This window comes from Pteropus alecto, unplaced genomic scaffold (assembly GCF_000325575.1).
Source record: "Pteropus alecto unplaced genomic scaffold, ASM32557v1 scaffold79, whole genome shotgun sequence".
Classification (NCBI taxonomy): domain Eukaryota; kingdom Metazoa; phylum Chordata; class Mammalia; order Chiroptera; family Pteropodidae; genus Pteropus; species Pteropus alecto.
The window spans coordinates 14,369,930-14,384,102 of record NW_006494612.1 but is presented as its reverse complement, the minus strand read 5'-3'; the positions used below and the strand labels follow the sequence as shown (position 1 = coordinate 14,384,102).

The 14,173-nt window shown below is 35.4% G+C and overlaps 1 protein-coding gene across 1 annotated transcript; it reads right to left on the bottom strand.

Annotated features, from left to right (window-relative positions):
- Nucleotides 1-6,968: 6,968 nt before the first annotated feature.
- Nucleotides 6,969-9,864, bottom strand: PKIB (cAMP-dependent protein kinase inhibitor beta). Its single transcript, XM_006926134.3, has 2 exons — nt 9,681-9,864; nt 6,969-7,373 (listed from the first exon to the last, which is right to left on the bottom strand). Exons 1-2 carry the CDS (start codon nt 9,847-9,849, stop codon nt 7,297-7,299), a joined length of 246 nt encoding a protein of 81 aa, XP_006926196.1. The 5' UTR covers nt 9,850-9,864; the 3' UTR covers nt 6,969-7,296.
- Nucleotides 9,865-14,173: the final 4,309 nt, after the last annotated feature.

Sequence of the window (14,173 nt, the reverse complement as noted above, 5' to 3'; positions counted from 1 at the left end):
ATTCTCTTTTCTTCCATTAATTATCTAATTTCTTTCCCTTAGGAAAGAGATCAAAACAAATACTTTCCTTTAAAGCTGGCCTGTCAGCTACCTTCTGGTTACTTTTTGTTTCTTTTTCAAAAATCAACAGTGGCCCCTTGGTGAATGTGGAAATTCTGCTTACTTATGCTACCAGAGAATGGTTGTTAAAATGGTTGTTAAAATCCAGCTTATTAAGACTTATTATCATGTCTTTATGATAGAGACAACAGTGGTTTAGATTCTAATTTTCACATCTGCCTGCTTCTCTGAAGGCTGAGGGCATTTGAAATGCTATTTTTAAAACAACACCAACAATGAAAAGAAAGGGTGAAAACTTCCATCTGAGGAGAGATTGCTTTTGTTAGCGGATTACCAGCTAGGGTCAGTCAGATATGCAAGGAACATAGGGTTCTGGGAGGGGAATATGGAATGCTGAGCGGTCATTTGTATGGAGTAAGGTTTCTCACAGCATCCAGACCTTGTTCTCTGATTTAGAAATCTTTTGACAGAGTTGCCTAGTTCTTGTTAGGTGCCACCCATTTCCCATTTATTTACTAATAATAAGGTATAAAATGTGTTCACTTATACAACTTAGGAAAAATAAAGTCTTTTGATAGATTTCACCTCACTGCTTTACTGCTCAAAGAAAAATTTTTTGAATGTTCCTATTGCCTACATAAGGTCCAAATGCCTTCGCCTGCTTTTCCAAAGTCTCAAGAACCTATTCTGAATCTCATTTCCAACTTATTTGTCATTATCTCCCACTACTTCAATGCCAATCACACCAGCCTATTTCTCTCCAAAGATTCCTGAAGGCTTTCTGCCCCCTCTCAGCCTTTTGGTCACTGCGAAATGCACTCCCAGTCCCACAAATTGCATAGTCCATCACTTGTGGCTGGGCCAATATTCAGAGAGGAAGAACATACCTCAGAAAGGCAGCTCCTGGTGGTTTCCTCTCCTCCCCTTTCTGACCATTGTTGCCAGAAGGCCTCAGATGTGGTACCTCTATGAATGGGAATGTGATGAGATGAGGAAAAACAGAAAAATTATTTTGAGGGGTGAAAGTCTTAAGAAAGGAACTTCAAATGACTTTGAAAGACTTGTTTTTTAGCACGCTTTTGACATCCATCACTATCTTAACCTTTTAACTGACCCGTGCCTCAATTTTCTCAGCTGTAAACTGGAGACAATACTACCTACATCATGGGGTTGTGAGAAGTAAGAGTTAGTATGGGTAAAGCACTTAGGACAATATCAGTATCTGGCATATAGTAATCACTGTAGAAACATTTGCTCTCATTTAAGGAGACAACAAATCTTAGTCATTAAAAGCACAGATTCTGGATTCAACTTGTTTTGGTTTGAAATTTGGCTTTGCCATTTACTAGTGTGACCTTGGGCAAGGACTTCCCTGCGCCTGTTTTCCATGTCCATGGCTTTTGTGAGAACTAAATAAATCATCACACATACAGCACTGGGAGCAGTCTTTAATGCATATTAAGGGTTAGCTGTTAATGCATATTAAGCATTATCTGTCCCTTCCATTCCCACTGACCCACATGTGGCCCATCACTGAATACGGGACTTCTTGTCCAGTGACAACACTTCAAAGATATCAAGAAGCTGTGCTCAGGGCCTCTTGCCCCCAACAGGTACCTTGCCAAGACTACTTGGCCAGCATCCCCTTTGTGCATTCAATTTTCCCACACAACATGCAGCAAGATTTGTGGGAAAAGTTTTCCCTATTTCTCTTCCTGCCCTTGGAAGACCAGGAATAATTACTTAGTCAAGATTCACTTTGTTTTCACAAGACCCATCTTTCTCCTAAGTGGACGGGGAAACTGTTAAGTGATAGAAAATGTTTTTAATTAAATTAAGAATAAAGCTATACATTTACATACCATTTACTTGGGCTCAAGCCGTGGGGGGCTTTTCAAAATTTCAAAGTCACAATTGAAAATAGTACTTTTAACTTAAAAAACATCAAAGGTTAATTGTGAATCGAAGAGTGTAGGGGATTCAGAACTGCTTTTAACTTGATTTTAATGAATAAAATATTTGTGCATGACTAGCTTAAATTTAGAAAGAAATCCAGTCAACCTTGTTGTACAAAAAAAAGGACACTTTGTTGCATGAAGTAAAAATTCTAGCCTTTGTATTCCTAAGTATATTTTAAAGATGCATTAGAGCGCCCTCTTTGGGTACTTAAGAGCATAGGGTATCCTAAATAATCAATAATCAAAGATTAGCACACTTTCTATTTCCTTTCTAAACTTTCTCGCAGGAAAATTGTATTTGAAATACTGTAGTTTTTGTTTGTTATTACTTTATTTTGTTTTTTTATTTTTTTAAATAATTCTGATCAACATACCTACCTGAATGTAAAACAAAATAAATTGAAAACCTTAGGAAACCTGGTTAATTTTATGTGCTGTTAGTGAGACGTGTGATGCCAGCACCACCTAGTGTTCATTTTGAGTAAATCTTGCAAATTAAAACTGAAGAGGAAAATAATTTACCCAAAGGTATACAGTCAATTTAGGTTAAATTGAGGTCAATATCCTGGAACAAAATCCACATTTATTGACTTATAGCCCCATCATCTCTTTTCTCCTCAATCTCCTAATACCAAATAAACGAAGTGTTTAAAACGCAAATTTCTTTCACTAAAAGAAATTTAGGTGAAAATTTTATTATAAAACAAGAATATTTGTTTTTCTATTTTATTTTTATTTTTAAATGCATTTATTTATTATTTTTTCATACTATACATACATAATTAATTTTTTAAACATTTTTTTTCCTCTCCTTTCCCCCATCCCTTCTGGTAACCACTAGTCCATTGTCCATGTCCACGAGTCTGTTTGTTTGTCCTGTTCATTTGTTGAAAAACAGGAATATTTGAATGTTTAATATGTCTAAAGCATCGTGAGAGCCTTCGCAGAGCTTCTAAAGTCAATTTCATACACTGTAAGGTGGTGCAAGACTTTTTTTCTAATTTCTTGCTTTAAGAATGGTTCCCCGAGGTCTCTGTAAGTAATGCCTATCTAGTGCTTCTGGTGCTTCTTTGCTCTCAGTCCTGCCAAACATTATTCAAACTCTGAAATATATCTACATGGAACAAAGAATATCATTTCATTTGCCTATGTTGCCTTACTTTTAAGATATTTATAGCTAGTTCATGCCAGATTCATTCTGTGGAAACTTTTCCACAGAATGTCAGTGTGCCCTTTTCAGTCAAGGCCAGCTCCAGGACCAACATGAAATGAGCCAAATTGGGTGTGGTGCCTCTCTTCTTTTCAGCATGGCTTTGATCTCTTTTGCCTCATTATTAACTAATTTAATTTCCATAATTTACCATTTTGCACATAGAAGAAGTTGAAGCACAGAGTAGTAAAATAATCAAAATAATGAGAGAAAATGGTAAAGCTGTAATTGAACTTGAGGTGTCGGTTTCCACAGATAAGGCAGGCATCAGGTTAATGTGCAGTGGTAATTCTTCCTCTTGTTCTCTCTCTCTCTCTGTCTCTCCACCATCATCTGCCCAAGCCACCTGAGCTAGTAAAACTGAAGCAACACACCATTTCCTTTTGCCTCCCCCTGTGATCACTCACATTCTAAGGAGGTTCAAAACTTTCCAGCTCAGATCACAAAAATATCCCTTGGCACACGACACAGAACAGTTTATTTTTTTTCTTCTTTCTCCTCCTTTGTATAGAGTCAAGTTTCCAGATAGCTGCTTTATCATCCCCCTTTTGTCCTGGTTTATCTCACAGTATTAAGGCTTTGAAGCTATTGACTAAAGCAAGAGGCTTGTAAAAAGAAAATGGCAAAAATGGGCATGGAGACTTTCTTTAATGAGCCTCAACTAGGTAGCCTCGTTGAAAGTGTCTATTTGCTATGACAAAATACTGTACCATATGTTCCCCCAAATAACTTGATTTTTTAAAATTTGTCGATAATTCAATTTTGACTTTAAACTATTATTGACCTCTCAAACTCTTTTGTCTGAATTCCTTCTGTTGGCAAATATTCAATAAGCTTGATACCTTGTATACTACAAAATACTTATAAATATGTATATAATGGGACAGTTATGTGAGCTTTGTGATGAATAATTGATTTAGTATATATATCATTCACAATATGTCATCACTAGCAATAATGAAGAGGGACATGGTTTCATTTCTGGTCTTCTAAATGAAAGATAAATACCATATAATACTATAACCCAAGAGCTACATTGCTTTTTTTCTTCTACATTTTCATGAAACAAGTTACTCATTTAGATACGGAGTCAAAATTCTGTTTTATTGCAGTAACTGTCATGAGACGCTAGGGAGGTGACTCATTGTTAAACAGTAATACTTATCCCTGTCAGCAGCTCATTAGCATGATTAAATTGACACTAATGTGGTAATTACCATGAATTGTCAATTTCCATCAAACTGTCTTCTCCCAGCACCAAAAATTGGGGATATTTGTGAAATTGCAGAGGAAGGAAGATAGCCAAATTAGCAAAACCAGCTATGTACCACCTTCACTACCAGACAAAAATGGCAAAAGCATCTGGAATATAAATGATAGTGACGATAGATAATATTTATTAAATAATTGTTCTTTGCCAGGCATTAGACAATGTTTTACGTGTATAGTAGGTCCTCAACATCGTCAATAGGTTCTTGGAAATTGCAACTTTAAATGAAACGATGTATAATAAAACCAAAATTCCTAGGCTAATTTATATGAACAAGAGTTAAGTTCCTAAGGCCTATTTCTGTTCATAAAAACATCACCAAACTTCTAAATCAAGACTCAAAACACTTCTAATATTAAACATTGAAATAAATGTGAGCTATACATAAACTTAAGAAAGATTAATAAAAACAAGTAAGAGAATTCTTTTCCAACTTGCTTATTTCAGTTCAGGGTTGTGGGTGGCCAGGACCTATCCTGGCAGCTTAAGGCACAAGATGGGAACCCACCCTGAACAGGATGCCATTACATTGTGAGATTCCCCCCTAGCCTCTCCCCCAACTACCCCACAAAACACAGACACACACACACACACACACGCACACACACACACACTTAGACTGGGACAATTAGGCATGCCAATTCATCTAATCTGTACATCTTTGGGATGAGGAAGCCAGAGTACCTGGAGAAAACTCAAACAGACATGAGAAGAGGAACATGGCCTATTCCACACAGACAGTGACCCCAGTCAGGAATTGATATTATTCTCTCTAACATTATAATGAAACAATATTGAATACAATAACCTTATTGGAAGACCTGCTGTATTATCTCTTTTACTGCCTTTCCTAGCCCTATAAAGTATGTACTACTATTAATACCATTTCAAGAGGATAAAACTAAGACTTTAGAGACATGATGTAAATTGCCCAAGATCACACAGTCATGAGTAGCAGAGCTACACTTCAGACCCCAGTTATCTGAATGAAAAGTCAATGTGGTTAATAGTTTAACTCTATTCCTGGGTTTCTCAATCCCAGCACTACTGAAACACATGGCCAGATAATTCTTTGTTGTGAGGGTCTGCTCTGTAGGACTGCAGGATGCTTAGCAGTTTAGCAGCATCCCTGGCCTCTGCCCACTAGATGTCAGTAGCGCCTACTCTCCCCTGCTTGTGGCAGCCAAAAATGTCTCCAGACATTGCCAAATGTCCTTCAGGAGGCAAATTGCTACTCCTCCCAGATTAAAAACCACTGTTCTACTATAATCTTTCTTTATACTGATTATGTAATATCATGTCATTAACTCAGAAATATCATTTTAAAGGTGAACACATCTTTTATTAAATATTGAATTAGTCTATACCTAAAATATTGCTTTTGATTATTTTATAAAGAAAATGTTATATTTGAGAACTTTAAAACAATCAGGTGCTTTGAAATCTACTCCTTTGGTGTGTATTGTATATGAGGGTAACCTTCGTCTTAGAAAAAATAAGCAGGAAATGTTTTATATTGCAAAGACTGTTAAGTTCTCTCTTTAAAATGTGTTGCCATTTTTTTCACCTGGTATACTTTAGAAGATAAAATGAAGGAGACTTATCAGTAACAGATTTAACAGTGAAAGAGTTTATTTGATTACTGTGTACAGACATGGCCTCAGTTACAATCAAATCAAATAAAACTGCATGCGTATATATCTGAAAATGAAAATAAATTCATTAGTCATTTTTAAAATTCAGAATTCTATTATTTTCCTGAAATATCTAATAAATCAAAATTTACTAAGGCTTTGGTTTTGGTTTTGTTCTTTTTAAAATATATATTTAAATATATATTAAATGCAAGTAATTTGCTATGTCAACCTACATATCATTCACGAAATATTTAAGTGCCTACTCTTATGTTAACTACTTTAGGAAATATATAAAAATTAAAATCTGCATTCCTGAGGAAATTATCTTAGAAACAAGTCATATATACACAAAAGCCCTACCAAAAAAAAAAAAAAAAAAAAAAAAAAAAAATAAAAAAAAAGAAAATGTAAAGCAACTAGTAAGGTGTTTTAGATAATTCACATTAAAGAAAAACATACCCACACATATACAACATGAAAGTTAAGGAAAATAGTAAAATTCATTTAATAGGCATGTTATATATAAATAATTTGCCACGGGTTTTGCATTTTAAGAATCCACATGAAAAATCACAATATGCATGGACTAGAAGCAATGTATATCAGACAAAAATATCCTAGAGATGTTTAGGTTGTCATGCTTTCACAAATCAATTTTTTCCAAATCTTTTTAGGGTTCGAGGAGAAATTTTTGGTTAAAACCGAACACTTTATCCATGTTTTTGACTATTTCATTATTCTTTCTCACCAAGAAACATAATTTCCTACAAATTCCATAAAGTTTTAAGTTAATGATGTTTGGTTTATATTTACCAAGAAATGTTTTACTCCTTACCATAAAAATAGAATTAAAAACACACCTGGCTAAATAAATCCAAAAGAGAACAGTGGGTTTTGCCGGGTTCATAGACAGTGATATGTATTCAAGTGACCATACATTCTTAACCTTTTCTTTGGATGCAGTTTGGAAGTAATCTGCCTTTTAATGATCTACACTGGACATCACGGTTGCAATCCAAGCGAGTAACATCACAGCAAAACTATCTAACACGCACATATTGCTTAGGGCTGCAGTGGTACCATGGTTACCACCAGATCAAACATCTCAGGAAAAGAGAGCCACTGTCTTTCAACTTGCAGAAATCCAGTACTTTTGATAGTTTATGAGCCTTCATTTTTCTTCACTTGGGGACTTTCCAATTGGTCTTGTGTTGTTTCTTCATCTTCTTTTTTTACATCTTAAAAAAATAAACAATTTTCATTTATAGATAGAGTATACTGAAATATATTTTCTATTATATCGGAATAAAACAGTTGGTTTTTCCTTCATGCACGTTAGTCATTTTCTACTTGATTAGAACATACCTTTGCCATCGGTCCAGACATGGGAGCTACATAAAGACAAGACAGCCCCCAGCTTTTTGTTTTTATAAGCACTGGAATCTATCCATTTTTAAATTCTTAATAATATTTGTACTTAGCTAATGAATAAAACAAGCCCTAAATCTACTTATAGCTTTATTAATAAAACATTGTCTATGCCATCTACCTTTAAAAACATATTTCCTTTTGTTTATCCTTTAATATCATTTGTTTCCAAATGATTTAAAGGAACATATAAAAGAGTAACAATCAAATAATAGTTTCTCTAGTGACCAAAATAAAATGGTGAAGACTACTAACTCTCCTACAGTGTATTTGTTCTTTTCCTTAACTAAGTAATGTCAACAAGTATTAAGGTTTTGTGTGTGTATTTAGGTATATAAACTTTAATTCGGCCTTTTATATTAACAAGTAACTTCTCTTCCTCACTAGTTGAGGAAGATTCTTCCACAGCTACATTATGTTCTGATAATCATATGCTAGCCCCCTCGTTACCTGCAGTTTCACCTTCTGTGGTTTTACTTGCATGTAGTTAACCACGGTATAAAAATATTAAATAGAAAAATTCCATAAGTTTTAAATTGCACGTTGTCCTGAGTAGTGTGATGAAATCTCATGCTATCCTACTCCTTCTACCTGGGACATGAATCACACCTTAGTCTAGCATCTCCATGCTATACACACTCCCTGCCCGTTAGTTACATAGTAGCTTTCTTGGTTATCAGATCGACTGTTGCTATATCACAGGGCTTGTGTTCAATCAACCTTTATTTTACTTAAAATAGCCCCAAATGCATTCACATAACTTTTATTACAGTATATTGTTGTAACCGTCCTATTTTATTATTGTTGTTGTTGATATCCTACTGTGCCTAATTTATAAATTAAACTCTGTCACAGGTATGTATGCTAGGAAAAAATGGTATATATAGGGTTTGGTACTATCTGCAGTTTCAGGCATTCACTGTGGGTCTTGGAATGTATATCCTGCAGATAATGGGAGGCTAATATATGACATTTTCAAACTTAAAAGGTCAAAAACATTACGTGTGTTTTTATTTCTCTTTTCTTTTTATTTCTTCCATCTTTATTTCACCATATAATAGTTTATGTGTATGCTTTTTTTTACTTTTACTTGCAGTGTCTCGTATGAGAAATTCAATGACCTTTGGAAAAAGGTGGCGTAACCGTGGAACTCTGGGATCTGACCACAGCCTCTGGCCTAACGAGGTTACATGTATTTCACAGGGATCAAACCAGGAATGTTTGTAACTTTACCAGGTAATACATAACCTCCTGAGGCAAAGAACTAATAGCTCTCTTCTGGGGCTCTCATGAATATGGAAGATGTGCAGAAGCTTCTAGCTCTCTCTTGCCTCACTGACACCAGGAATAAATTTCTACACACACACTGGAGTCCACCTTGACATCTAAAATGAGGCACAAGGCACAGGTATTTTAGCAATCACTTGGAACTAAAATTATCTTTAACATCTATGAATGGTTTTAAATGAAGGGACTTTTAAAAACTTTATTAAAAATATCATTGTATTTATTCTCAGACAACTAAATTCTGGAAGAACTATATGTAAGGAATGGGTAGAGAGAACCAAAATTTTCCTTTATTAGTTTGACAGTTGTTCTTTTTTCTTAATTCAACTTTTCTACTGGTTGAAGAATGATCACCTTTTATACAAATTCCTTAAAGATTTTATCTCTAGTTGATAATAAACTTATTCTTAGAGGAATAGAGTTATAGAATACAGCAGTGAAGCAGAAGTTCCCAAAGTGATTTGTCAATAGATGACAGAAGGAAAATTATTTCATTTCTGAATACTTCTCAATACATTTTCTAAGCTCATTGAGGAAAGAGACCATATTTATTCACCTTTTATTCCCAATCACTAGCACTGTGCATCCAATGAATTTATAAATGTTCACTTTCCATGTACACGCCATGAGATAAAAAGGTACAATTGTCCACTTTCAGAAAGCCTGAAAAATCTACTTAGCCTTAAATAAAAGCTGAGAGGTTTTAGTAAATGGTGAGAGAAAAAAAAAGGAGCACTTTTAACTAATTAAAAGGAAGATTGTTCCAGAAGAAAGGATTGATTAAGAAGAGAGAAGTGCTGCTGCTGATTTTAAGAGAATTGTACGGTTACCTTCCTTTACGGAGAGGGTCTCCAGTTTGAGGGGCAACTCTGAAGTTTCGCCTGTCACAGCTGAATCCTGGATGTCTACAATGGCATTCCGGCGGCCGGCCCTTGCCGAAGATGCAAAATCGTTGCCCATAGGCTCCACATCAGTCATTTCTGATGAATCTGTCCTCATAGCAACATCTGCAAACAGAATGTGCACACGAAGAAGAGGATAAACCTATTCTGAGGTAAATGCTCACGATGGTGTCTGAAAGGCATGGCTTGATCAAAAATAAAACAGGCTCGAGAACCTAATCATTGATCCCACCCTGTATCCATGTCTACCGTTATAGTCTTGGAGCTTTCATTTGCACATTCTCATATTAGCTGAATAGAACAGGAAGTTCTCAGTGTGAGCCAGATTGCTATAAATAACCCCTGAGCCAAAAGAGCCACTTGGATGCTTTAGGGTGCAGTAATCTCTTGCCTTTTGTTCTGTTTTTCTATGAATGGATCAGACAAATGAGAGTTTGGAAGAAAATGAAAACTGACTTGTTTGGCCACTGCCTTAGAGGCTCTGCCTGCCAGTATTTGCTTGTGGTACTTGTTCAGGCTGAAACCAAATCGCTGTAATTTGTGGAGACCAAACAAAACACATGCTGTCGCTACTCCTTAGAAATAAGAAATTCAACTTGATCTTAAAGGCTTTTTTTCCCCCAGTGACAGCTGTGTATTTCTATCTGTTCTCATCTCAGACCTAATTTTCAATATTGCATGTTCATGTTGGGGAGAGCAGGACCTGTTTTACCTTTTGTTACCTTCCAGTGGACATGGTAATTACTAGTGCTTTCCTAAGAAAGCTTTATCTTTCTAGCAATTATCTGTCTCTATGAAAGAATTCTCAAGAACTCATTCACTATACAGGGAGGAAGGTAGCAGATATTGCTTATCCTAAGGCTAACCCTCTTTCATATGATGTCTTTTAATGAATCTTTCCTAAGAAGTCAACACTGAAAAGTATCTCAAAAGCAGCAGGAGCAGGAGCAAGTATTACTGAGAATCTATTAAGTGGTAGGCTCTCAGCTGGGCATTGAGAGTTCAGAGGAATGATATACTCTCCATATTTAGGGGTCTTGCACTCTCGAAGGGGAGAAAAAGGAATACATGCAAAGATAGATAATATCATGATATAGAATGTGCTGAGTGTCAACCAAGGTAAGGAAATGATCATTACTGGTGGCCCTTCGGGGCAGAAATATATGAAACTTGGCCTGTACAAAGCAAACCAAACTTCTCACTGTAGTTGAAAGGGATCCTTTTCCAATAAGTTACCTACAATTCACGATATGCTAAAAATGAAGAGAAATAGTCACAAAGCATGGTGCATTTGATATTAGAAATGCAACTCTTTGGCCCATATAACCCAAGACATGCACGTTAAACTTAGTGTGGGCCACAGGAGGCCAGGAGTAGTCTAGGCTACTTCTCCAGATATTTTCAACTTTCTAGGAATCATGGAAAATTTGAGAAACATGCTATATTTTTAGACACAATTTTGGAATCCATTAGACTTATAACTTCTTAGTATTTGCCAAATATCTAGCTTTGGCAGACAGCATAGAGTAATTAAAGAGCACTGGGTTATTAGTCAAAACAACAACAACAACAACAACAACAACAACAACAACAAAACTCATAGGCTTGCAAGATGATAATTGGTTAATCCATTTAATTTCTCTGAGTCATGGTTACTCTCTTATATAAGAATCAATGAGATAAAGGATATACAAACTCTTTGTAACTATGAAACCATATGGTTGGTTATTGGCAGTTTTGTACATGTCTCATTAAGTTTTATTTTCTCTACCACTCTCTTACATATCCCTTTTAATTCAAACAAGAAATATCTTTCTACTGTAAGACCTCTTGAGTTTTCTAAGGGGAAAACCAGCATTTGTTAAGTATGGCATTAACATTCTCATATTTATTATCTCATTTAAACTTCCCACTAATCCTATGAGGTAGTGAGAAATAACACTCACTATGTGGGTATGGAAGTTCGGGCTTAGAAAGGTTAAGTGATGTATTTAAAGTTGTTCAGCTGCTAATTTAACAAGCAAGTTTGCAAATCCAGTTTCAGTTCACTCTGAAAGCAAGATGACATAAATTACCACAAAATTAACTTTCTAAATCTCTGTGATATGTATATACAACCATATGATAGCTACTTTAGATTCTGCCCTTCATTACTTTTTAAATAGGGAGAAATTATCTGTCTATCGATCGATCTATCTATCTATCTATCTATCTATCTATCTACTTACCTACCTATCTATATCTAAATATATGTATAATGAATGTTTGATTATCTGTGAGCACCGCCACGATACATGAATTTCGATAAAAGATGTCTTCTCTACTTGTGAGATTTTTAGCTTGTAAGAAGTGCCTACATCGGTTTGAAAATGGACCCCATTTCAGGCCTCCACTCTGTTCTCAGACAATTAATATTGCATCAGAAGCCATGGCCATGATGAGGTGTTTATTTCTATGAAGCATCTTCCTATGTAACTACAAATAAGTTAACTATGCTAAGCATGGAGGAACAGCTCCACGAATACCTTGATTATTACTGGCCTGATAGTCCAAAATCTTAAAATTGAAGATAATGATAAGTATAAAAATATTAAGGTAAATAATTAAGTGCTATATATTTTATGTTAAATAAAATGAATAAACTTTTTCTTTTTTAGTAAGATGAATATGTCAAAGGAGTATGGGGTAAGTATTTGTGTGTTAAAAGAAAACTTCCGAAAAGTGGCCTGTTGAGTAGGCCATCAATTTAGAAGAAGAAATTGTAGGATTCAAGTTTATTTCAAGGTTTCTTTGCTGCCCGCTGCATTTATGGAAGTTTTTGCTTTTGCCTTTATATTATGATTTCAGGCATATTCTAAATTAGTTATTTTCTATTGATGTTAGAAAACAAGCTTTTCACAAAACTAAAAGTTTGTCAAAGTTATACTCATTAGCTACCACTTCAAGATGAAAAACAGAACTGGATATGTAGGGAGGCCAAGAAACAGGCTGCTTTACTCTGGAGTTTTATTTACTTAGTCATTTCTCAACTTGGCACCCTCTTCCTTACAGAGCCTGCACTGACACTGAGTGACCGGGATGTTATGCTCCACCGGAAGACAGACAATTTACCCAGCTCAGCCTCACAGGGCCATGGGGAGAGGGAGCTTTCCACATTCATTATGGAATGTATTGGCGACTTAGAGATGGCTAGCAGGAGCATCTGAACCCACAGGGTGATTCATTCATTCTTTCTCTCTCTCTGTCTCTCTGTCTCTGTCTCTGTCTCTGTCTCTGTCTCTGTCTCTCTCTCTCTCCCTTCCCTTCCCTTCCCTTCCCTTCCCTTCCCTTCCCTTTCTTTCTTCCTTTCTTCCTTTCTTTCCTTCTTTTATGATATATAATATTTACAGGGTGAAACTCCCTTTCTTTCTTCCTTTCTTCCTTTCTTTCCTTCTTTTATGATATATAATATTTACAGGGTGATTCTTAATTGGGCTCTTTTAATTCCCTGGCAAGGAGGTTTATCTCAGCATTGGAAATTATCTGCAAGCCTATAAAAAATGGTTGAATAGCTATGTATATTATAGAATATTATACAGCAATTGTAAAAAATGTGTCAATTCTAGTTAGATCCACCTATGGAGATGTATCCATGACACATTGTGAATTACAGCAAGTTTTAAAAGTAATATTTACAGTGTGGGGGTGAGGGGAAAAAGTAACAAATATAATGTGATTTCACCTTTGTAAAAAGAACAAAAATCTTTGTTGGGCATGTAAAAGAGAACAAGGAGAATATTAATCATTTTTTGTTCCTCCTTACGTATTTTAACTTGTAATAATAAGCATATATTACTTTTGTAGTTTGAAAGAGTTAAAACATATTCACCTAGCAAAATTATGAATGCTCAGACATTCTAGCCAGAAAGGCTCTAAAAATAACATTTTGATAATTTAACCCAAAATAGCATATCTTTAAGTGAAAGTCTCTCTGTCCTCCAAATAGCCATTTTACTTGTCATCATTATACTGTGTCACGATGATTGTCTATGCTTGATTTATAAAAGGGATGATATATATGAGAATTGCTCTCTTCAAATGCTTTGTGACATTTAAAAAATATATACCCTATAGACAGATGAGGAAACACTGCTAAGAAAAACAAAAGAGATTAATTTACTGGTTCTTTTAAGTTGCTGGGCTTAAAAAGCTAATTATGTTTATGTTTGCTAACCAAGGCAGCTGACTCACTAGCACCTCTTCCTTTTTCTTTTAGCAGAGAAATCTGGATGAGTTCTGCTTTATCAACTGTGGCTGCTTACAGAAGCTGAAACCATGTGAACATTTGGAAATTTTGCATAAGTCCTTGCATGCCCACAGCAACATAATGCGATTTACAGGCCTGGGACACACTTCCATCACAACTGAAAATAAACAATTTT